General features: G+C 50.5%; 2 protein-coding genes across 2 annotated transcripts; both read left to right on the top strand.

Annotated features, from left to right (window-relative positions):
* The first annotated feature begins 4,056 nt into the window (after nucleotides 1–4,056).
* LOC136115724 (olfactory receptor 14J1-like) lies at nucleotides 4,057–5,013 on the top strand. The gene has a single exon (XM_065861935.1). It carries the CDS (start codon nucleotides 4,057–4,059, stop codon nucleotides 5,011–5,013), a length of 957 nt encoding a protein of 318 aa, XP_065718007.1.
* A 7,718-nt stretch (nucleotides 5,014–12,731) lies between these two features.
* LOC136115714 (olfactory receptor 14A16-like) lies at nucleotides 12,732–13,742 on the top strand. Its single transcript, XM_065861925.1, has one exon. The coding sequence runs from the start codon at nucleotides 12,732–12,734 to the stop codon at nucleotides 13,740–13,742; it is 1,011 nt and encodes a 336-aa protein (XP_065717997.1).
* Nucleotides 13,743–25,693: the final 11,951 nt, after the last annotated feature.

The following is a 25,693-nucleotide window of genomic DNA, read 5'->3' as shown; positions in this document are numbered from 1 at the left end:
AAATCACGCATCTTTCATAACTTTTCTCCTTTTTTTTTTTCCTTTTTTTTTTTTCCCTTTTTTTCCTTTTAAAAATGATTTTAAAAATACACCTCCTGGACAGAATTAGCCCAAAATCATGCTTCTTTCATAACTTTTGGGTTTTTTTTTGCTTTTCCGTGTTTGAGGTGGAGGTGGCATAGGAGAATATTGCCTTTTTGAGAGCAAGGTGGCCACGGAACAGATCCCAGGTCAGTGCAAAGGCACAAAGGACACCAGAATCTTTATGTGGTGTGCACTGACACACACTGTCACCTGCATTTCCAGTCTCTGCAGTCCCAGCTGTGCAGCAGAGTCTGGAGTTCTGAGCTCCCTTCATCTGCCCTGTGTGACACGTGGAAAATGGAACTACCCCAGTCAAGAAACTGGTTTTGATTCCCTTCACAGCCTGAAGCACCACACGGGCCAGCAGACAAGCCAGGATACCCAAAAAATCCTCACATTCCCTTCACTTACAGTTTGGGTGTTTACTGCCATCTCAGCAGACATGGCATTCGGATTCCTGTGTGCAAGGAGCTGGTTAAGTGCCTTTTCAACATTTCTGTAATGGTGGCTTTGCTGTCTGGCTGATGTGCAGACTCTGTACATGGAGGCTGACACCTCTTGAACAACCTGCTCTGAAAGGATGAAAAAGGTGGGCATGAGGACAGCAAAAAAGAAAAACCTGGGTGGGGGTAAATGAAAGGGGATGAACAAGTTTTAGTCAGGGCTGTTCGAGGGCACTTGTAAAGCAGCCCTGGACTTTCTCTGAATTATTCCTGTGGTCGAGAGAACCTGAAAGCTGTCTCTAAATTGAAAACATGAAGAGAATAAAAGGACAGCGTCATTCAGGCTGGAAGGGATCTCAGCAGGTTTCTTGACCAACCTCCTGCTCAAAGCAGGGTCAGACCAGATTACTCAGGGCTTGATCCAGACACATCTTGGTCACTTTCTGGGGTAGAGTGGATACACAAACCTGGGACACAGCTTCCAGTGCTTGACCCCCTCATGACTGGAAAGTTTCTCACTGTCTATAGCAACTTTTCAAGCCCAAACATCCAGATTGCTTTTTCTTGTCTTGTTACACACTAACACAGACCATTATATACTGCCTTGGGCACAAGAATATTGTGGGGGATGACACCAAATGCCTTGCTGACTTCCAGGTAACAGACCATCAATGTTCTCCCCACATCCACAACCCTGTCTTTTCCTCACAGAAAGCAAAGAGGATGGACAGGCAGAACCTGCCCTGGGTAAACCCCGTCACCTTCTCTTCCAGACACCCAGAAATGGGGTCCCAGCGGACATGTTCTGGGGCACAGCCCTTAGTTCCCCTGCTCACCCATTGGCCATTTTGAAAAGTGCACACACTGTGTGAGAGCTGCCAGTGGTCAGGGAGTCCCCCCAGTCTCCATGAGCTTTCCAAGATGGTGGAGAGTGGCCTCCCTGTGACATCGTCCTGCTGTCTCAGCTCCTGGGATGCTGCCCCTGCTGTCCCATAGACTGGAAAGGGTTGTGTTAGTTCCAGTGACCCCTGACTTGATCCCCATCCACTGCTGGTTGTTCTGCCTCCAGTCACAGAATCCTGGGAGACCTTGTTGGTGAAGATGGAGGACAAGAGACACAGAGAATATCACTTGTTTCCGTTATTAAATTCATTAGTGGCTACAAAGTGTCTTTATTTCTCTTTTAACTGCTCTTGCAGTAGTAACAGCTCATTATGTGGCCCTTGAGTTGCCTTAGAGGTCCAGATTGAGTTCTGATCTGGACTGTTGCTGTGCTTGGAGGCTGCTGTCCTTGCAGACCAGATGAACTCACTTCTGCCACCCTGCCTGGCAGTTCATTCCACCCGTGTCACAGCTCTGTCTGCAGCACTGACAGCTCCAGCTCCCCAGTCAGGTCCCTGGCTGAGGCCATTGCCTCACATCTGGGCTGAACCACCCCAGCTGTGGCACCAGCCCAGCTCTGACCTGCCACAAGAAACCTGGTACCAAGTGTCCAAGAGCCCATGTGTGCAAAGGCTTTGCTTCAGAGCACAGACATGACATGGCCAAAGATTGATGAACTCTAGACCTGGGAGTATAAAACAAGAATAAAATTGCTAAATTCCTTCAATTGAAGATATTCCTCCCCCAGCTTGGAGAAATTATATCCTTTGCTTTAACATTCCTGATGTCCAGTCTAATGATGGGACAAGAAAATATTACGTAATAGAAAGAACACAATTCTGGCAAGAAGTGTCTGTGCAGAGGAGAGAGAATCAACATCACTTATTACTTGTGGTTGTTTCAAAGGATATGCCCCTGGAGCCCCAAGGACACCTGGAGGGAGCCCAGAGGGGACAGAGGAAGGGACATCATGGGCTGCTGCTGTGCTGCTGAGCTGGGCTGGGCTCCTGGGACACAGGGAGCTCATGGCAAGCGGCAGCGCTGCAGAGAGACAGCTCTGCCCAGGAGCAGCTCCTCTGCAAAGCGCAGCAGGACTGAGGGCTCTGCCTGCAGCACCGAGGGCACAGGAGCCAGGCAGAGAGAGGGAAATGCAAACTGGGGTGGGAGGATGCTGAGAGATCACTGAATGAGAAATCTTCTCAGATATTAAAGCTGTGGCTGCAGGGCATTGCATCTGCAAATCTTGGCAGGATCTCAGAGAGCTGTCACATTGCAGAGCCTATGAGAGATGTAAGTACAACTCTCAGAGATTCTCTGATCAGAGGAGAGGATGTGCTGCAGAGCAGGGATTGCCTTCTGCACTGTCAGAGTGACAAGACGTGAATGCTGTGTTGTCCCCAGGATGGCTGTGGGGTGTAAATGTAAATGTGCAGGCAGAGGTGCCCAGGGCTGTCCTGCAGAGCAGGGTCCCTGCACCCCAGGGCTGTGCCAGGGCAGGGACTCTGCCGCCTGCCAGGGTCAGTGCTCAGCCTGCCCAGGGAGATCCCAGCAACACTGAGGGGAGAAGCTGTTGGGGGAAGGAGTGACTCCCATCAGGTCAGGGTCCTTCTGCTGCTGGGTTCTCCGTGTGTCAGGGCTGCTCACAGCTCCAGCTCACCCCCAGGACATTTGCAGAGGTTCCTTCAGGAGACACTGAGGCAGCATTTATCTGATAGGGAAGATTTTAAGGTTGGAGTTTTTTGATTCTTGGTTGGGTGAGTGGGCAGTGGGAGATGGGAATTTATTTCTCTGTCCTGGAGAAGCTCCTGACACCCTAGTTCTTTTTAGGAGTTCTCTGAGCTGCTCCTGAGCCCCTGCACACACAGAGCTGCCCCTGGGCAGTGCCAGGAGGTGTGAGCAGGACAGAGCTGAGCACAGAGTGGGTGAGTTTGACTCTGTGAGCAGTGACAGGGAGCAGACCCAGGGACAGAGAAACAGCTCCCAGCAGGCACAGCTCCAGGCAGCAGAAACACAGGCAGGGAGAGGGAACTGCAACCAGAAATGCCATCCTCTGCAGTGCAGACACATTTTCCAGTGCAACCCCCTGGTCTCCTCCCCAGCAGAGCCTCTGCCCCAAAGCCATGGGGTCCAGGGCATGAGTCTCCACCTCGGCAGCTGGACCTTCAGGTGAAGGATTCCTAGGATGGGGTACACAAAACAGGTTGTAAAAGCACTTGCCCTATAGTGACATCATGTGAGTGATGGTGAGCACAGCTGGGCAGGGAGAAGGTTTCCCAGCATGCCCATCTGCCTTTCTGTCCTTGCTTTATTTGTTCTGTAGTACTATAATTTTCTTCCCTGTTTCTTCACTTGTCCCTGGTGCTCTCACTGTCCAGGGTTTGGGTGGGAATGTGGGTGAGTTTTTTCTCAGACACCAACACTGGGAGTCCTGTCCCAGAAGTATCCTATGGGAACCTAGATGCTGAAGCTACTTTTTTATACTGTGAAGAACCATGTCATTCAGTTGGCAGTCAAGTAGAATGGGCGGAATTGTTGCTCATTCAGGGAGGGGATTTTCTATGAGAAATGACCTTTTTTCTTCAGAGACGTCTCACCTAAACTGTCACTGTCTTTTCTTCTTTGGAGTGATCCTCAGCAGAGGCAGCAAATGTCCAACAGCAGCTCCATCACCCAGTTCCTCCTCCTGCCATTCGCAGACACACGGGAGCTGCAGCTCTTGCACTTCTGGCTCTTCCTGGGCATCTACCTGGCTGCCCTCCTGGGCAACGGCCTCATCATCACCACCATAGCCTGGGACCAGCACCTCCACACCCCCATGTACTTCTTCCTGCTCAACCTCTCTCTCCTCGACCTGGGCTCCATCTCCACCACTGTCCCCAAGACCATGGCCAATTCCCTCTGGGACAGCAGGAACATCTCCTACACAGGATGTGCTGCACAGCTCTTTTTTTTTGTTTTCTGTGCTACAGCAGAATATTTTCTTCTCACCATCATGTCCTACGGCCGCTACGTTGCCATCTGCAAACCTCTGCACTACGGGACCCTCCTGGGCAGCAGAGCTTGTGTCCACATGGCAGCAGCTGTCTGGGTCACTGGGTTTCTCAATGCCCTGCTGCACACGGCCAATACGTTTTCGCTACCACTCTGCAAGGACAATGTCCTGGACCAGTTCTTCTGTGAAATCCCCCAGATTCTCAAGCTCTCCTGCTCACACTCCTACCTCAGGGAACTTGGGCTTCTTGTGTTTAGTGGATCTTTAGCTTTTATCTGCTGCGTTTTCATCCTGCTGTCCTATGCGCAGATCTTCAGGGCCGTGCTGAGGATCCCCTCTGAGCAGGGACGGCACAAAGCCTTTTCCACCTGCCTCCCTCACCTGGCTGTCATCTGTCTGTTTGCCAGCACCTCCTTTTTTGCCCACCTGAAGCCCCCCTCCATCTCTTCCCCATCCTTGGACCTGGTGGTGTCTGTTCTATACTCACTGATACCTCCAACATTGAACCCCTTCATTTACAGCCTGAGGAACAAGGAGGTCAAGGATGCCCTGAGGAAACTAATGGTGGGATGCATTTCAAAAATAATAAAGTGTTCATCATCTTCTCTTTAACAGATAAGAGCTTTAATGTAACTCATTAGAGGCCCAGACTTTTGTGTGTGTGTCTGTTGGTCGCGGTTTTTTTTTAATCAGTCATGATATTTTTGTCATCCTCTTTCTAACTCATTGTCTGCTTTTCTTTTCAAACCCACTGGCTGTGTAAATATGGAGCCATGCTCTCTGTGTATTTAAACAAAATAAATGGCTCTGCAGTGACTTTTTTTTTCTCTGAGATTCTTCCTCCAAGGCTTATTTTGAGCTAGAGGGACTGTCTCTGTGTCTATGGGTGTAGGGAAAAGAGTCCAGCCTGGCAGCACTGCCAGGGATCACCAGCGCTTGGCCTTCCAGAGGTCTTCTTGTTCCACTTCCACACTCTCCGTCTCATCCCTTGTGTTGGTGCAAGGCCTGAGTGCTCTGGCAGCTTGGTTCCCATCCTGCTGTGTGTCAGTGCTGTGACCACACGCAGGGACAGTAATGGGCACTTGTGTGACAGAACTGGCCTCAGAACAGCCCTTCCAGATAGAAAGGTGATCTCCTCAGGGAAGGGCCTGAAGGTTTACGTCTTCTTCCAAAGATTCTCTCAAGAACATGCCCATTACAGTGACTGAGAGATTGAAAAAGCTAAAAAATATAGGCCTGTAGGTTTGGGGCATTCAACAGCGTCCTGTCACAGCCAGGCCTCCTGAAAGAGACCTGCAGGACCAGCAGAGCAGGGTCTGGGCTGTGCCCGTTTGCGCTGGACACCCCGCGGAAGCTGCCCCAGGGCAATTGTCATGGACTGGCCCCTCACAACCACCATTTCCACCACTGGCCTCTCTCCCCAGCCCACAGAGATTGTTCTTCCCTCCATGGAGGAACACTGAATGAGCAGGTCAGAAGTCCGTGTTTGCATTGTTCAGATGAGATGTGAGCATGCACATCATGTATGTGAGGTGAGATGAACCCAAGAGAGCACAAACACCATGAGCTGTTCCTGGGGGTTCCATGAAGGCCTGTGGGACAGACAGTGTCTCGAGGTCACTTGGAAGTAACAGCCAATGGGAAACCACCCACTGGGATCTTCTTCCTGAATCTGTGATCCCTGTGTCCATTCCTCATGACGTGGGACATCTCAGCTGAGTCCAGAGTAGGGTGACACATCACAGGGCTGAGGTGCCTCCTGTCCTTTGGGAGTAGCAACAGGAGGCCAGAGGGACACTGACTCCTGCCTCTGTGTAAAAGGGACAGACTCTGTCTCTTAGCATCCCTGGGTGCATAAGGAGCCCATGAGGACAGCTCAGATGCGGACACCTGACAGAACCTGACATTTCTGTGTGTGACTCCAGGAACAAACAACACAGACCCAATGAGATTGATCTCAGCTGCCTTGGACAAGATCATTGCAAGTGCTCCAGTCTGCTCTGTCACCCTTGCCTCTGTTTCTGGATTGTGCTCTCATAAGAACCAGGGTAAATAGAGAGGTTCTGGGGTCCTTGGAAAAGGCAGAAATCAAAGCCATGTTCAAGAATGGCAAGAATAGGCATTGGGAGAATTGCAAGTGGGTCAGCCTGCCTCTGTTCCTGGGAAGGGGATTGGATGCGAAGGTGGGTTGAGGCCTTGAACAACCTCCCCTGGTTCACCTGGCCTTGAGCAGGACAGAGAGACAAGATGAGTGAGACATGGTGGCAGTAGACATTGGTTACTGAAAGTGACCAAGATGTGTTTGGATAAAGCCCTGAGTAATCTGGTCTCACCCTGCTTTGAGCAGGAGGTTGGTCAAGACACCTCTCAAGATACCAACCAGCCTGAATGACACTGTCCTTTCATCCCCTTCATGTTTTCAATTTAGACAAAGCTCTCAGGTTCTCCCTGACCACAGGAATAATTCACATGAGGTGCAGGGCTGCTTTACAAGTGCCCCCAATCAGTCCAGACCACATCTTTTGCACCCCTTTTCATTTGCCCCAACCCAGGTTCTTTTTTGCTGTCTTAATACCCTTCCAGAAAGAACAGCCCCCTTCTTCATCCTTTCAGAGCAGGTTGTTCAAGAGGTGTCAGTCTCCATGTTCAGAGTCTGCACATCAGCCAGGCAGCAAAGCCACCGTTACAGAAATGGTGACAAAGCATTCGACCAGCTCCTTGAAGCCACGGATCAGTGTGACATTGCTGAGATTCCAGGGTGCTGCAATGAGAACGATTCTTACAGACACAGACAGAGACACACAGGCACAGGGTTCTTGTTAGCAGTGAGAGCAGAGCCAGGCAGAGGTGAACTCTCTTTTATCAACAGTTCTCAACTTATGTGTTTACAGATACAGGGCTCGGCCAAGACGCTGAACAGTTTTTTCAATAAATGTTATTCTAAACACACCACACTCATGCTGTGAGTCTTTTCAGTCACATTCCCATGCATATCTTGTGGGCGACATTCCGACCCACTCATCCACGTGCCCAGGGCCAACATTCACACATCGTACATATGGGGTGGTTTTCCAACCCGAGACGTCATTCTCACTGTCCTGGGCTATCACTTCTTACACTCATAAAAAAAAAAACAACACATACTTTTGTATAATCTGTTCAAGATCCTTTGGCTGGAACTGCACATCCTACCGTTCCCACACCTGGGAACACCTAAACTTGATGAGCAGAGCATGTGAGTCCTCATTGGGAATCCTGGCTTGTCTCCTGACCCATGTGGTGCTTAGAGCTGTGAAGAGAATCAAAACAAACTTTTTGACTGGGGTAGTGTATTTTACACACTGTCACACAGGGCAGATGAAGGAAGCTCAGAACTCCAGTCTCTCCTGCACTATAAGGCTTGATACCCCATCCACAGGTACATATCTAAATGATCCAGATAAAGGGTGATCTTGCAAAAGTCACCCTTTGTGTCCCCAGGTGCATGGACACTGCTCATGTGCCTCTGCAGAGAGTGGCGGAGGTTGGATCCCTTTCTCAGGAGAAACTCCTTGCTGGAAAGACACAGCTATGGGGTTGACTCAGCAAGGTTTTATTGCATTTCACTCTGTATCAGAGTTGATATATTTGGTGCTTTTCGGTGATAACACCTGCACAGATGATCACAAAAAGACAACAATTTCATAAGAGATGGTTACAAAGGCCCTACCATGAACAAGTAATCTCACTGTGAGATCTGGAGGGAGAAAGACTATAACAAGCATCAGGAAGAGCCAAGAAGTTCAAGACCTCTTCTGAAGAGCAAGAGGACCTGAGCAGCAGTGACTGGCCATGCGTGGTGTGGGAGAGAGGGGACATCAGGGAACATGGGGTAGAAAAGGGTGATGGCTGATGACTTCAGCAAATCCTTACAACCATGTCTGAGACACAAGTGGAACGTGGTTGATGTCTGTGGGTGGAAGGGGAATAGGAAGCATATTTTTGGAGGTAGGTTTCCCTCGGACTAATCATATATGGCAGTGTCATTTGCATACTGCGGGCATGGCTGTGCCTGGGAGATGGGGAATGGCTGCTGCTGGGGTGGCTGTGCTCAGTCATGGCCCATGAACTGACCCTGCTCTGCTCCTCTCTTACACTGCCCACACTTGGATGGAGCCTCCTGGAGCGTTGGCCCATTACTGAACGACAAGAGTGAAAGGTTTGTGAGACACATGGGAGTGCAGGAAGAGAGAGGTCCATGCGTAGCAGTAAGTATGTTAAAGAAGAAGACCTGAAGAGCATGGGCTGGTCATACTAATGTGGAATAGACTGATTTTTCTTTTTGATTTTAGGGCAGCAGCAGAAGGAACGTGTGCATTTCAGTGCTGGAGCATGGACCCAAATTGAGGATTCGAGCAAGTTTGGGACTGGGACAGCTTAGGTGATTGGTGACCATTGCCAGGTCTCTGAAAGAAGCTGAATGGGTTTGGAGTATCTCACAGTCATTGCCAAATCGTCAGAAAACCAGAGCCTTATGGTTAAAGCAACAGCACTTGGCACCAAACACACCCCCAAAACACAAATACCCTCACAGTGAGCACTGGCAGAGCCTGAGAAATATAAGACAGAAAGGGTCTCCTTGGTCTGGTTCTGGGGTCAGGGCTCAGCCATCCTGATGGTAAATAGACATGAAGGGCTGACATGGCATCAGAGGCACTTCCACATCAACTTCCCCACCCGTAACCAGTGTCTCAAGGCTTTTGCTTCACCAGCCTCCAGGGACAGGGACCTGCACTGGTTGTTTCCTTCACAGCTGTGTCAGTGATGGCCCTTCGTGGGGTCCCAAACACCCACAGAACTTGGGTTTTGCTTCTGCTTTTCACTTCATCAGAGGTTTCTTCATTCTTTTAGCGTCTGCAGTTCAGGATCACGGCAGCAGAGGGCTCACTAACATCTAAAATGCTCTTACAAGCCAAGGCTCTGTGATCACTTTCCTAAAGGCTTCAAGTCTGGTGCGGATGATTAGGGGGATTTCAGAAACAGCCAAACAGTGAGCATTTCCATAATAAACAGCAACAAAGCAGTATTTCCTCTATTTCATTCCCTGCTCACCCTTCCCTCCCTTCCCAGAACGGGTGGTTTCAGCAGTCTGCTGTTCATACTGATCTGGAGTGTCTCCTGATAAAGACTGAATATATCGGAAAAGTGGGTACCTAAATCACCACGTGGGTGAGGAGACAGGCCAGGACACCTCAAGAGGAGTCACACACCTCTGGACCGAGAGGTGGGTGTTCCTGGGAATCTCAGGTGCTGTGCACAGTGATACTTGTGTTCAGGGACCTGGTCAAATGACCCATCTCCTGTTTTATAATTTTGTCTGAGTTTCTCAAGTAACACTTGACTTGAGACCCATCCACTCCTGGGTGTTCTCCAGTTATGTACAAGACTTCTCTGGATTCCACCAGCCTGTGCTCTGCTACTGGCCTTCTTCCCTCCTCTCTGGTGCCTGGGACCCCACTGTGTCCTGGTCACAACAGCCAAGCTGGACACTGATGTTCACATCCCTCACCAGCTCTTTCTTGTTTCCCAGTTTCAGAACCAGGTGAGCATCACCCTTCTTGGCCAGGCAGCCATGTCAAGAAGATGATTCAACAACCTGGACTGTTGTCACCCACTGCTTTGCCTGGCCAGTGAAAGTCAGGGCAATTACAGTTCCCCACAGGAACCTGCTCACTGACAGAAGACTTTGTCAGGTTGCTGGCAGAAGATCTTTTCCATTTCTTCTCCATGATCAAGTAGTTTGTAACATCTGACACGTTGCCACCCTGTACTGGATTTACATAGTCTTGGAACAGGGGGTGAGTGTGGCTGTGCTACAGTTGTCGCCTCTCTAAGAGGACAACAGGAGTTTGAGCAATGTCAGACAGAGCCGATTTCAGCTGGACCCACTCCTTGCCAAATCTGAGCCACTCAGTGATGCTGGCAGCACCTTTGTGATATTGTATTTGAGAAAGGGTAAAAAATCCTGCACAACAGCTGTGCTCTTTGCCTTCTTATCATCTCCCAGGAGCCTCAGCTCCACTTTCCCATCCCTGACTGTTCCATCCTGACCAACTCTTTCTGGTTTGTAAGTGTGAAGTCCCACAGGGCACCTCACCCCACTGACTCCTCAGTCACCCGTGTCAGGAAGATGTTGTCAATGAGCTCCAACCCCTCCTGGATGATGGTACCTTGCAGATATTGGGATATCTCAGGTCTGCCATGAGGACACGGCCCTGGAAACATGAGGCTTCTTTCATTTGTCTGAAGGAGGCCTCATCTAATTCCTCTTCATGACCAGTGAGTCAGTAGCTGATGTCCAGTGACCACAACATTGCCCATGCTGTTCTGCCCTCTCATGCTGACTCCTCAACCTTCAGCTGACATTGCCTGTCCCCAGGCAGAGCTCCTCGCATCTGCTATTTATGCATCAGAAAACTCTGAATATTGACAAGATGAAGTGACCAGTTTTGCATCAGGGTGGGACAATAACCCCATGCTTCAGGACAGAGCAGGACCTGACACGCTGAGCAGTGACCCTGAGGAGAAGGGCCTGGGCACTCCAAGGTCCCCACACAAGCCCGTGGTGCACGCTCACCATGAACAAGGCAGCTGCACACGGGGTTGCATGAGGAGGAGTGGAGATGATCAAACAATGTAAAGAGGCTGAAAGCCCCCACCAGACATGAGCTCCTTCTCCCCTTGGCTATGGCTGTTGTCTGCACCTCTGAGGGACCTGGGCTGCTTCGGCCCAGCAGCGCTGGGGAGGCTGCAGCAGTGCAGGAGTAGCCTGAGAGTGCCTGAAGGGTGGTTTCAGAGATGGTGGAGGCTTCCTTCATAGTGGGAAAGAGTGTGAGAAAGAAATAATGGCCCAAAGTGCAGCTGGGGAGGTCCAGGCTGGGCATGAGCAGAAAGGAATGTGACTGGAAGGGCAGTGCTGTGGTGGAGCAGGTCAGCAGAGGGAGTCTGCATCAGCCCAAGGCTTTGTGCTTCACGGAACAGCTGGGGAGGATGGAGAGAGCTCAGCAAAGGAAGGAAGATGCTCAGACAAGAGCCAGGTGGGGCAGCAGGGGGGATGTCTGCAGCCTGCAGGGAAAGAGGTGCAGGGGATGCCACAGCACAGGACAGGCTGTGGTGGAGGTGATCAAGGGATGTAAAGAGGCTGAAAGCCCCAACAGACATGAGCTCCTTCTCCCCTTGGCTATGGCTGTTGTCTGCACCTCTGATGCCTGTGAGGAGACACCTTGTCCTTCCAGCACAGGGGCCTCATGGCCTCCTTGTCCCCAGCCAGGAACCTGGGAGGTGTGGGTCTATAGTCCTGCCCTTGGCCTTGCACAGCCCCACATCACACTGCCCCAGGAGGGGTGCATGGCAACATTGGTGGACAGGATCTGACTTCCCAGGGGCTGGGGGTCAGGGCTTGGCCCTTTGGTTAATGAAACACATACAGGTTTACTTATCATCTAAGAGAACTTCACCTTGCTTTTCCTGACCTGTTGTCACTGCATCCCATTTTCTTCTCTAACCAGACCCTGGGGTCATTTCCTCAGTAGTGATCCTCAGTGGGACTCATTAACATTGCAAGAAACTTTGGAGTTTGAAACTGACTTCTTGAGAGGTTTCATCAGCTTCCTCTCAGGGTCTGAGGCCCATGGACTCAGCACCAAACCCACAAGAGGGGTCATTAAAGCGCCTTGGGCTGCTCCTGTGCTGCTGAGCTGGGCTGGGCTCCTGGGACAGAGGGAGCTCCTGGCAAGCGGCAGCGCTGCAGAGAGACAGCTCTGCCCAGGAGCAGCTCCTCTGCACACGCAGCAGGGCTGAGGGCTCTGCCTGGGGATCTCAGGGAGACGAGCAAGGCAGAGAGAGATTAAAGGTGGTCAGGATTGGGAGGATGACTGAGAGCTCACTGGAGGGGAAACCTTTGCAGCCCTTGCCATGGTAAGTCTCTGGGTGCAGGGCAATGCAGCTGTAGCTCCTGGAGGCATCTCCTAAAACTGGCACAGGCACAGCTGGTGGGATCTGTCAGGGCAGGGATCTTTTTCAGCAACTTTGAAAATCTGAAAAGCAAGTTGTACACCCAGGGGTGCCCAGGGCTGTCCTGCAGAGCAGGGTCCCTGCACCCCAGGGCTGTGCCGGGGCAGGGACTCTGCCGCCTGCCAGGGTCAGCGCTCAGCCTGCCCGGGCAGATCCCATGGCAGCAGCTGTGGGGGGAAGAAGCAACTCCCAACAGGGCAGGCAGGGAGCTTGTGCGGTTGGAGGGTGTTGTGTGGGTCAGGGCTGCTCACATCCCTCCATCAGGGAGGGGGTTTTCCATGAGAAACAGCCTGTTTATTTGCCTCAGAGAAGTCTCCCCTAACTTGTCACTGTCCTTTCCTCCTTGCACACGTCCTCATGCCCAGAGGCAGCAAATGTCCAACAGCAGCTCCATCACCCAGTTCCTCCTCCTGCCGTTCGCAGACACACGGGAGCTGCAGCTCTTGCACTTCTGGCTCTTCCTGGCCATCTACCTGGCTGCCCTCCTGGGCAACGGCCTCATCATCACCACCATAGCCTGGGACCAGCACCTCCACACCCCCATGTACTTCTTCCTGCTCAACCTCGCCCTCCTCGACCTGGGCTCCATCTCCACCATTGTGCCTAAATCCATGGCAAACTCCCTGTGGGACACCAGGTCTATCTCCTACACAGGATGCGCTGCCCAGCTCTTTTTCTTTGTCCTTTTGATAGCAGCAGAGTTTTTTCTTCTCACCGTCATGTCCTACGACCGCTACGTTGCCATCTGCAAACCCCTACACTATGGGACCCTCCTGGGCAGCAGCGCTTGTGTCCACATGGCAGCAGCTGCCTGGGCCACTGGGTTTCTCTATTCTCTGCTGCACACGGCCAATACATTTTCACTGCCACTGTGCAAGGGCAATGCCCTGGGCCAGTTCTTCTGTGAAATCCCCCAGATCCTCAAGCTCTCCTGCTCACACTCCTACCTCAGGGAAGCTGGGTTTATTATGATTAGTGCCTGCTTAGTGTTTGGATGTTTTGTTTTCATCCTGCTGTCCTACGTGCAGATCTTCAGGGCCGTGCTGAGGATCCCCTCTGAGCAGGGTCGGCACAAAGCCTTTTCCACCTGCCTCCCTCATCTGGCCGTGCTCTCCCTGTTTGTTAGCACTTGCATGTTTGCTTACCTGAAGCCCCCCTCCATTTCTTCTCCATGGTTGGATCTGGTGGTGTCTGTTCCATACTCAGTGGTGCCTCCAGCAGTGAACCCCCTCATCTACAGCATGAGGAACCAGGACCTCAAGGATGCCCTGTGGAAATTCATATCTTAGTGTTTTCTGAAGCAATAAACTACCCATCTGCTTCTACAGAGTTTTAATTTAGCTAATTAAAGGCTCAACCTGTCATCTGTATTTTCTGTTGTTGTTGGTAGTTTTTTTTTTTCATTGTGATAATGTTGTCTAATCCACTGTCTGCTTTTCTTTTATAACCACTGGCTGTGTAAATGAGAAGCAGTGCTCTCCTTGTCTTTGAACAAACTAAAGGGCTCTTTAGTGACTTGTTTTTCACTATATCCTTCCTGCAAGGCCTTTCGGAGCTGCAGGGACAGTTCTGTGTGCATGGGTGGAGGGGAAAAGAGTCCAGCCTGGCAGCCCTGCCAGGGAGCACCAGCGCTTGTTCTTCCAGAGCTGTTCTGGTTCCAGTCCCACACTCTCCTTCTCATCCCTTGTGTTGGTGCAAGACCTGAGTGCTCTGGCAGCTTGGTCCCCGTCCTGCTGTGTGTCAGTGCTGTGAGCGCAGGCAGGGACAGGCAATGGGCACTGCTGTGACAGAGCTGGCCTCACAACAGCCTTTCCAGATTGAAAGGTGATCTCCTATGGGCAGGACGGGAAGATTTAGGTCTTCTTACAGAGATTCTCTCAAGAACATGCCCAAGAAACTGGCTCATAGATTCAAACCCCATTGTACATCTGAACAGTGTGTGTGTGCAGGGCTGGCACACAGCAGTGTCCTCTCACAGCCAGGCCTCCTGCCAGAGACCTGCAGGATCAGCAGAGCAGGGGCTGGGCTGAGCCCCTGTGCACTGGACACCCCTTCAGAAGGAGCCTCAGGGCAATCACCATGCACTGGCCCCTCACAACCTCCATTTCCAGCCCTGGCCTCTCACCCACAGAGGTTGTTCTTCCCTCCATGGATGGACAATGAATGAGTAGTTCAACAGTCCAATGTTTCCTTTGTACAGATGAGATGTGAGCATGCACATCATGTATGTGAGGTGAGATGAACACGAGTGAGCACAAACACCGTCAGCTATACCTGGGGGTTCCATGAAGGCCTGTGGCACAGACAGGGGCCTGAGGTCACTTAATATTGGGAGCAACAGCCCATGGGAAAACACCCACTGGGATCTTCTTCTTTGAAATGACGTCCCCGTGTCCATTCCTCATGATGTGGGACATCCCAGATGAGTGCAGAGCAGGTGACACACCACTGGGCTGAGGTGTCTCCCATCTTTTGGGATTGGCAACAGGAAGCCAGAAATACACTGTGATTCCTGCCTCTGTGTGTAAAAGGGACAGACTCTGTCTCTGAGCATCCCTGGGAGCATAAGGAGTCCATGAGGTCAGCTCAGATGTGGACACCTGACAGAACCTGACATTTCTGTGTGTGACTCCAGGAACAAACCCCACTGGCTCAGTGAGATTCATCTCAACTGCCTTGGTCAGGCTCATTGCAAGTGCTCCAGTCTGCTCTGTCACCCTTGCCCGTGATTACGGACTGTGCTCTCAAAGGTGCCATAGAAACCAGAATGGTTCTGGGGTCCTTAGAAAATGCAGATGTCAAACCCATCTTCAAGAAAAGCACAAACAAGAACCGGGATAAGTACAGACTGGCTGCCCTTCCTTCCATCCTGGGAAAGGGATGGGACGCATCCTCCTGCAGCCATTTCCAGGTATATGAAGGACAAGGAAGGAAGCCAAATGGACAGGGGAAATAAAGGCATGTTGTGTACAGGGCGTTTGCAAGGCTCAGACATGGTCTCCTTCTGGCCAGAGTGGTGCTGATGGGGCTCAAGAAGTGGATGCTGGGTGGGAAGCTGGCTGAACCATCAAGCCCACATATCATCAGTGGGACAAAGTCCTCCATGCAGTCAGTTACTGGTGTCATCTTTCAGTGACCAGCACTTGGTCAACACTATTGAACATCTCTATTCTCCTCTTCTATGATATAACAGAGAGCACTTTAAGTGCCTTGAGGATGATGCAAACCTGGGTGGAGGCCTTGAGCAACCTCACCTGGTTCACCCTGCAGGAGAGCAAGAGAAGATGAGTGAGACAAGGCCTCTCTTCAAACCTCAGTTTTTGTCTGATGTGACAAAATTTTTGTTTGAAGAGGTTTCTGAATAAGGAATAGGTGGAAGAATAGTAAAAAAATAAAAGGCAGAAGAGGAGATATAGAAGTTGTTAACATGAAAACAGCAGTTCCAGAGAGGAGTGGTTTTCACTCACATTGTTAATAGGAAATATATTTGACAAATTTGAACACGGTGCAGAAGCGAGATGGGTGTCTGCAGCCTGCAGGGAAAGAGAGGGAGGTGTAGGACTATGTAGAACAACCTGTGGTGGAGATGGCAAAGGGCGCTGGCAGGGCTGGAAGGGACCCACAGAACCCACGGGTCTGTCCCCTTGGCCATGGCAGTTGTCTCTGCCACTGAGGCCTAGGAGAAGCCATGTTGTCCTCATGGCACTGGGGCCTCGTTGCCTCCTTGCAGCCCCATGGGGAAGCTGGAAGTTGTTGCACCAGTGTTGTCCTTCCCTTGGCCTTGCACACCCACATCCCACGGTCCCAGGAAGAGCCCTGAGCCGTGTGTGAGGGACAGGATCCCCCTTCCCATTGCCTGCAGGTCATGGCTTCTCCTTTCTGCTTCAGAAAGCAAACAAGGGGTTTCTGAGCATCAGAGCTGAAGAGAAGACTAAAAGGAGACCTCATGGTGGCTACAGCTTCCTCACAAGGGGAGAAGGAAGGGTAGGTACTGATCTCTTCTCTCTGGTGACCAATGACAGAACTCAAGGGAATGGCAGGAACATGTGCCAGGGGAGGGTCAGGTTGGACATGAGGAAAAGGTTCTTCACCCCGAGGTGCTGGGCACTGAACAGGCTCCCAGGGAGGTGTCACGGACCCAACCTGACAGTGTTCAAGAAGAGACTGGACAACGTCCTCAGACACACGGTGTGACCTGTGGGGTGTCCTGTGCAGGAACAGGAGTTGGACTCCATGATCCTGTGGGTCCCTTCCAACCTAGGATATTCTATGATTCTATGAAACACTAGGTCAAAAGTCCAGGTTTTCATTGTACAGACGGGTTGTAACCATACACATCATGTGCATGTCCACTGTGTGCATGTGGTGAGATGAACCCAAGGGAGCACAAATGCTGTCAGCTATTCCTTGGGGTGCCATAAATGTCAGTGGGACAAAGATGGTGTTCAGGGGTCTCTTCCAACCTGCGTTATTGTAGGATTCAATGAATCTTTTCCTTGGAGAGCTCTTTCATGTCAGAATAGACAGAGGAAGAAGAAATAAAACAATGAAGAGGCAGAAGCAGAGATGTAAAATGCCCCAGAGTAAATACAGCAGCTCCTCTGAGGAACGTTTCTCCACTCAAACCCTTGATAGGAAATCTATTGGATAAATTTGATGAAAGCAGCTCAGTTTGATCTGCTCACACACTGGAGCACAAGGAGGGTGATGGCTGGGTACAATGCCATGTGGTCACTTGTGTCTCAGGAACTCATGGTCCAGTAGGAAACCAATGGCTGTGCAGGGCACTGTGAGGTCACTTCTGCCTCTGCAGGGGACAGGCCAACAGCAGGAACATGGCTGGGAAAGGACTGTGAGGTCACACACACCAGACCAGCAATCGGGCCCAATCAGCGTGGCTTTGTGAAAGGCAGGTCCTGCTTGACCAGCCTGATCTCCTTCTATGACAAGGTGACCGGCTGAGCAGATGAGGGAAAGTCTGTCGTGGGGAGCGAATCCGCCACACAGGCTGTGGGTGTCGTGTCCTTAGACTGCAGTAAAGCCTTTGACACCGTATCCCACAGCATCTCCTGGAGAAGCTGCAGCTCATGGCCTGGATGGTGTATCTGCGATGGGTAAAGAACTGGTTGGAAGGCATTTTGTCCCCCTGGAGCCATTTGTTCACTTCCTGTTCATATGGGCATCCCATGAATGCATCACTGCTCTCTACCCCAGTGTGGACAAGCACAAGGTCTTCTCCACCTGAACCTCTCACCAATGCCACTGTTTTCTACAGCACCTTCATCCTTGACTGTGGGATGCCCAGAACAGCCCTCCCGAGACAGTTTGACAAAGCCTTTTTTCAACACCATCCCCACATCCCTGCTCAATCCCCTCATCCACAGCTTAAGGACCAGAAAGGTTGGGTGTAAGTGGAGCATTGACAAAAATGGTCAGGAAGGCTTTGAGGTGCACAGAGAGCCCATCAACATGTTGGCCTGCTGCTCTCTTCTGAACAGGCCCAGAAGACCTGGACAGGATTTGCTGTGTCCCAGAAATTCACCTGGAAGGTTGGGATATGGAGAAAAGGTTTGGTCTGGGAAGGAACAGACAGGTGCTGGTGGAACTGGCTGGTGTGACCATGAGACATCTCTCCAACAGCTCAGAAAAGTCCTGGCTCTCAGGGAGGTTGCATGGTCCTCTGAGAAATAAATACCAAAAATGACTTATCATAGAATCAGAGAATAATTGTGGTTGGAAGGGGCCCTTAAGATCATTAAGTCCAACCATAACCTAAATCTGGCACTAAAACATATCCCTAAGTGCATCATCTATATGTCTTTTAAACATCTTCAGTGATGGTGACTCCACAACCTTGCTGGGCGGTCTGTTCTGTTGCTTCTAAACCCTTTCCCGAAAGAATTTTTTCCTAATATCCAATCTAAATCTCCCCATGTGCAACTTGAGGCCATTTCCTCTTGTCCTATCATTTGCTACTTGGGAGAAGAGACCAACAGCCACCATGATCAAACCTCCTTTCAGGCAGTTGTGGACAGCAACAAGGTCTCCCCTCAGCCTCCTTTTGTCAAGGCTGAACAACCCCAGCTCCCTCAACCGCTCCTCATAACACTGGTGCTCCAGACCCTTCACCACCCTTGTCGCCCTCCTCTGAACTCTCTCCAGCACCTCAATGTCTTCCTTGCCATGAGGGGCCTAAAACTGACCCCAGGATTGAAGGTGCAGTCTCACCAGTGCCGAGTACAAAGGGATGATCACTCCTCTAGTCCTGCTAAAGCTCTAATTGGATCAAGGCTTGAACATCTTGGTGTGACCCAGTTGGTGACAGGTTGGACTGCAGACTCCTGAGGTCCCTTCAACCTCAGTTCTCCTATGATCCCATTGTGATGTTGGGCTCTGTTTCTAACTGGAGCAGAGCAGATGACGATGGGGCAGGATCCACCTGTGCTGTAGGTGACCATCTAAACCAACATCTCAGCCAGGGAACCAGCCAACACCTCAGTGTGACTCGCTCTGGGGAAAGTGTGAGGAGTCCTGGGCAGGGAAGGTTTAGAGGGCATGGGGTGCTATGGAAGACACAAAATGATCTTGGCTTCATGCCTGCAGGCCCATCCGATGTCAGTTAATGTCAATGAAAATTAAAATAAGAAGAACTGAAGACAAAGATCCAAAACAAAGGAAGGTGTCAACACATTTTCCTTTATTTTTCTTTGTGGGGAGGTTCTGTTCTTTGAAAAGGAAAGAGTTTTGCAGAACTGGGCATGGATTTAGGACACAAATGTCTTCAGCTCCAGGGACACAAATACCTGGTGCCAGTGTAGATGCCCTGGGTACCCCTGCCCAGGCTCCACCTGCATTGAAAGGTGCTCTGGTCTCCCCAGGCCCTGTGTGCTAGAGGCCAATCCCAGGCCAGCACCTCAGGTACAGTGGGGCCCTAAAATGGCACTGGCTGTTCATGGTGACACAACAGATGACTGATGTCTGCCTGGAAAGGTGCACTTCTTTGTTGTTGTTTTTTGGATTTGTGGGTTTTTTGTGGGGCTTTGTTTGTTTGTTTTTCTGTGTGTGTTTTTTGTGTTTGCTGTGGTTTTTTGGGTTTTTTGGTGTGTGTTTTTTTGGTGTGATTTCTGGTCTTGTTTTATTTTGTTTGTTTTTGGTTTTTTTTACTTCTTAAAACAAACAAAGGAAAAAAGAAAAGCCACAAAAGTGAATTACCGGGAAGTGTACTAAGGATAGGAGAAGATATACTGGTCTTCCCCTGTACTTCTATTACCAGTACTCTATTATTTCATCTCCCTCATCATTCGGGAGTTTCCACCTCTCCTGATTAAATGTCCCTGTCAAAGGACAACTTTCCAGCAGACTGTCTGGACATTTCCCTTCCCAGTGCTCTCAAGATTCTCCTCCACTTGCTCTTTGGTCATTCAGTTTCTCTCAACTGTCTGGTTTCTGCTTCGAGCTTCAGGGAGTTACAAACTTGCCCCATTCTTCAGAGCTCTAATTAACATGGCGATCAACACGTTCATTGTGTTTATTTCTATCCTTTCCTATCTCTCTGTCTAAACCAGTTCTTGTGTGGATGTCCCTTGTGGATGGTGGACCTCATCAGATCCAGCTTACACACACAGCTGAGGAAAGTGTTTTACTGTTTATTAAACTGTGCAGTGTTTACACAGCAGAGCAGGTGGAGCTGGTGCACAGGAGCTGCAGCATCTCCTGCAGAGCTCAGTGGAGAAGTCTGATGTGAGGAGAAGCGATGCAGTCTCTGGTGGCCAATGAGGGAACCGGCAGACTGGGGGTGGGGGTGAGGAGAGAGGTTGTCCATACAGGGTCTGACCTATAGGGACTGTTCTCCTGGTGCCGAGATGTCTTCAGGAGACCCTCGGGATCAATGTCCAGTGTAGAATGCTGCTGTCATTTCTTCTATACACTGAAAAATGACAGAAAATACCCTGGAAAGAAAAAACCCTCCTTTATGAAATCTTCTTTGAAATCTTCATCACTAAGTGTCCCATTGAAACCTATCCAGTTAGTTCTACAAGTCTTGAAGATTTGAATGAAATTACAGAAAGAAACATCACTGCTTAGGGCTTTCTGTGTTTTAATGAGCCCCATGGCATATTTGGTGCTGAGTCCATGAACCTCAGATACCAAGCACAGACTGAAGAATCTGCTCAAGAAGTCCAAGTCAGAAGCAAACTCCAAAGTACCTTGAAGCATTAATGGGCCCCACTGAGGGCTGTTACTGACAAAGCCTCCCCAGGGACTCGTTAGAGCAGATAATTGGAGGCTGTGATTGCATCAGGCAAAGGCACAGTGCAGCAGCTCTGATGCTGAGAAAACCCTTGGTTTGTTTCATGAAGGACAATGGCCAAGCCTTGAGCCCCTGCCCCTAGGAAGGGAGATCCTGTCCCTCACGTGTGGCTCAGGGCTCTTGGTGGGGATGTGGGGAGTGCGATGCCCAGTGCAGGACAATGGTGTGGCACTCTCTGGGGGTGCAAGGAGGCAATGGGGTGCCATGGCCGTGACAACCATGTGTCTCCTCTTAGGCCTCTCTGTCAGGGACATCAGTCACAGCCAAGGGGACAAAGACCTTGGCTCTTGCAGGGACATCAGCCACAGCCAAGGGGACAAAGACCTTGGCTCTTTCAGGGACATCCAGCCTTGTCAATGCCCTTGGCCATCTCCACCACAGTCCATCCTACACTGTCCCAGGCCTGTGGCTGTTTCCCCACAGGCTGCAGACACCCCATGTGCTTCCCCACCTTGTTCTCACCCCAGTGTGTCCCCACCTGTGCTGCTGTCTGTCCATCCTCACCAGCTGTTCCTGGAAACACAAAGTCATGGCTGATCCAGAGTTCTTCTGAATGACCACAGCACTGTGCTCAGAATGACATTTCTTTATCCTGAGCTCCACTCTGGACCTCCAGAGCTGCAGTTTCTGATGGTTTTCCTTTCTCATGCTGTTTTCCTCTACCGTCTTGTAAAGAGATTTTCAAGATTCCTGAAGCTACTACTACCCTTTCTTGTCATGGTTTTACCACAACCACCAAGCAAGACCATGAGAGCTGCTCACATCCTGCTCCCAGTCCCCAGGTGGGATAAGGGAGAGAACTGAAAGGGAAGGGAGAAACTTGTGGGTTTAGGAAAAAAAAAAAAAAAGAAAAAAAGAAAGAAAACAGTGAAAATTATACACTACAAATAATAATATACTAAAATATACATAAAGTAAAATATATGATTCTCAGTGCAATCCCCCACGTAACTCCAGTTGTGCTGAACAGACAACCCAAAAGAAGAGAGCACCCTGGTCCTGAACAGCTGATCCCAGCAAGAGAAAGTACAAGTGCAAAAGGCAGAGAGGCCCAAGGGCCAACTGAAAAGCAGAAAAACATCATAAAGCGGAACTAACACTGAACTCCCAATAGAATGGAACTTCCAAACAGAGCCAACCAAAGCAGCCGGCAAACCAAAACTAACTGGCTGGAAAAGGCATCTCCAGCTTTATAGTGAGCATGACACCAATGGTAAAGAATAGCTCGTTATTGACCTGGATGTCAGTCAAGGTGCTGTCCTGTCTGTGCCCCCTCCTGCCAATTTGCACCTGCAGCTGGACTCCAGAGAAGTCCTTGGTTTCACTGACAATAGTCCAGGTAAATTAAATAGAAATAGGTAAATTAAATTAAGAAAATATACTCAGTGCTATCCCCCGTGTAACTTCGGTCACACAGAACAGCCAGTCCTGCAGAAGGGAGCACCTTGGTCCTGAGCAGCCCATCCCAGCAAGAGAGAGCAAAAGGGCAACAGACAGAAAGGCCCAAAGGCCAACTGCAGAATGGTAGAACCGCAAAAGGCCGAACTGACATCGAACTCCTGACAGAATGAAACTTCTGAATGGAACAACCAAACCAGCTGGAAAACCCAGAGTAACGGATGTAACAAGCCCCAAAAGCCGGCTCCAGCTTTAGACTGAGCATGACGCTAATCATAGGTAATATTTAATCATTAAGCCTGCATGTCAGTCCAGGTGCTGTCCTGTCTGTGTCCCCTCCTGCCAATCTGCATCTGCAGCTGGATGGCCAAAGAAGTCCTTGGTTTCCCTGACAACAGCCAAGATATCAGTGAGTTCTGACATTCCTTTCATAGCAAATGGCAAACCCTGTGAAGCTGCTAAAATGAAAAATGAACTCTATCCCAGGGAAGAAACAGCATTATCTCACTATTCTCATAGTAAATCTAAACAAAAGACTGTACTGGATGTGAAGGAAAATGCATTAACAATATTAACTCAGTTTCAGTAAAAACAGCACATTTCCTCAGCCTCCTCTTCACCAGGCTGAAGAAGTTTGGGTCTCTCAACATCTCCACATGTGACCCAGACTTTCTCTGGCCACATGGCAGCTCCTCCCCGTTCCTCCAGCATGGGGAACCTCACACTGGGACACACCACTCCAGATGTGACCACACCAGTGCTGAGTCAAGATGGGCAATAACTGCCCTTGTCTGGGTGGCCACGACCCTCCCAGTGCAGCCCAATGTGCTCATGGGCATATTCCTGTTTAGCACCACTGAGAACTGGCTGAACATCCAGGCTCAGAGGGTTGTGAGCAGTGGCACAAAGCCCAGCAGGAGGTACCATGAGGAGCACTAAAGGACACCATATCCCTACCCAACCTCTCCTCCTGCAGCTGTCTCTTGGGTCCGTGGAACCACCTCAGTGAGAAAGGGGAGAGCACTGCCTGTATGGGGTGGAGGAGATGGGGTCTGGAATGAGGGTCCAGGGGCAGTTTGTCATGGTTGTTCATGTAGTGACAAGCTGGGTTGGATATTTGGAGAGAGGAACACTTCCTAGGGGCCTCCAAAGGGCATGCGGATGGTCTACGGTTTCCTGCATGCTGCCTTTTCTGGTGGAGATCGCAGAGGCTGACAGCCCTTTAGAGGACCCAGGACAGGCCTTGTCCTTCCTCTGGTCACAGCTGGACCCCAGTTCTCCAGCTCAGCCCCAGCTCAGGATCCGTGTCTAGGCGTGACTTTTGGGGTAAGGTTGACAAGAGGGGCGCATAAGTTTGTCTTAAGGACATGTGATGAGCACCAGGACTGAAGTACCAGAGCAAAATGATGTGGCTCCTGGGCAAATACTTTCTTCAGTGCAAGTCCTGACACAGGGTCCCAGACTTGCTTTCCATGCCACCCTTCACGAGGGATGATGCACTAAGAGATGGCAAGTGGGGGACACCAATCCTTCTCCAGCTACTTCCCAGGCCTGGTGAAGCACCAGAACAGCAAGGACTTCTGGCTTTGCACACTAAACCCTGGGTATAATCTTGGGGCAGCTGCACACCAGCATTTTTCTCTCTCTGGTGCTCCTGGCCCCTCCCCTGTGCTCCCCACAGCACCCCAACCTGGCACTGATGCTCTGCAGAGCAGGTTGGCTGCAGAACCATGGGGTGAGTCCACACTGGTTGTGCTGCTCAGTGGGGGACACAGATGCAGCTGGATGTGCTGCACTGTTGCTGAGCTCTTTCCCAGGGATCTAAAGCTCTCGAATGGGTTCAGAGCATTTCTTGGGACTCATTGGATTTTCCACTCACTTCGGTTCAGCAATCCCTTCCTTGTCCTTCAGGTGCCTAGAGACTGGTGCAGGAAGACGTGGCACATCTTCTGCCATTCCCTCAGTTTCTATCACTGCCATAGAGAGAAGAGCTCAGCCCTGCCCCTCCTGCTTCCCTGCTGAGGAACCTGCAGCCCCATGAGCTCTGCCCTCTGTCTACTCTGCTCCAGCTGAGTAAACCCAGGGACTTCAGCCACTCCTCATACGGCTTCCTCTCCAAACCCTTCACCAAATTCGTAGTCTCTTCTGGACACTCTCCAGTAGCTTTGTCTCATTTGTATCCTGTGTCCCCAGCCCTGCACACAGTGAATGCTCCAGGTAAGGCCAAGCAGAGCAGGACAATCCCTTCCCTGCCCGGCTGGCCATGCTGTGTTGGATGCACCAGGACACGGGTCCCTCTTGGCTCCAGGGACACTGGTAGCTCTTGTTCAACTTGCTGTAGACCAGATCCCCAGATCCCTCTCTGCAGAGCTGCTCTCCAGCATCTCGTCCCCCAGTCTGTCTCTACAACCAGGGTTGACGTGTCCCAGGTGCAAAATGGCACCCCAGAATATCTGACAGCATTGGTGCTCACTTGGGTTCATCCCACCTCTCGTACATGATGTTCACGCTCACATCTCATCTGTACAATGCACACGTGGACTTCTGACCTACTCATTCAGGGTCTTCCCAAGGAGGGACAAAGAACCTCTCTGAATTGCGGCGAGAGGTCTGGGCTGGAAATGAAGGTTGTGATGGATTAGTCCATGATGATTGGGGTAGATTGCATGGGGTGTCCAGCACCCACAAGCACAGCCCAACCCCTGTTCTCCTGATCCTGCAGGTCTCTAGCAGGAGGTCTGGCTGTGAGAGGTCACTGCTGCGTGCCAGCCCTGCACACACACACTGATCAACTGAACAATGGTGTTTCATCTGTGGGCCACTTTCTTGGCCGTGTTCCTGGGAGTAGCTTTGAAGAAGACATAAAACTTGAGGCCCTGCCCTTAGGAGATACCTTTCTATCTGGAAAGGCTGTTGTGAGGCCAGCTCTGTCGCAGCAGTGCCCATTGCCTGTCCCTGCCTGCGCTCACAGCACTGACACACAGCAGGACGGGGACCAAGCTGCCAGAGCACTCAGGCCTTGCACCAACACAAGGGATGAGAAGGAGAGTGTGGGACTGGAACCAGAACAGCTCTGGAAGGCCAAGCTCTGGTGCTCCCTGGCAGGGCTGCCAGGCTGGACTCTTTTCCCCTTTTCCCATGCACAGGAACTGTCCATGCAGCTCCAAACAGGCCTTGCAGGAAGAATCTCAGTGAAAAAAAATGGCAGCAGAGCCCTTTATTTTCTTTAAATACGCAGAGAGCATGGGTCCATATTTATACAGCCAGTGTGTCTGAAAAAAAACAGACAATGAAGTAGAAAGGGGATGACAAAAATAACATGATTTATTAAAAAAATAAACATCACCAACACAGAAACACACAAAAGTTTGGGCCTCTAATGAGTTACATTAAAACTGTTATCTGTTAAAGAGCAGATGACAGACACTTTATTACTTTTTAAATGAATCCTGCCATTAGTTTATTCAGGGCATCCTTGAGCTCCTGGTTCCTCATGCTGTAGATGAGGGGGTTCACTGCTGGAGGCACCAC

Source organism: Patagioenas fasciata, chromosome W (genome assembly GCF_037038585.1).
Source record: "Patagioenas fasciata isolate bPatFas1 chromosome W, bPatFas1.hap1, whole genome shotgun sequence".
NCBI lineage: Eukaryota > Metazoa > Chordata > Aves > Columbiformes > Columbidae > Patagioenas > Patagioenas fasciata.
The sequence above is the reverse complement of the archived record's forward strand: the minus strand, read 5'-3'. Positions and strand labels throughout refer to the sequence as shown.

What these genes read in the sequence shown, in the direction of transcription:
- LOC136115724 (XM_065861935.1), top strand. Translation starts at nt 4,057, where the DNA reads ATGTCCAACAGCAGCTCCATCACCCAGTTCCTCCTCCTGCCATTCGCA.
- LOC136115714 (XM_065861925.1), top strand. Translation starts at nt 12,732, where the DNA reads ATGAGAAACAGCCTGTTTATTTGCCTCAGAGAAGTCTCCCCTAACTTG.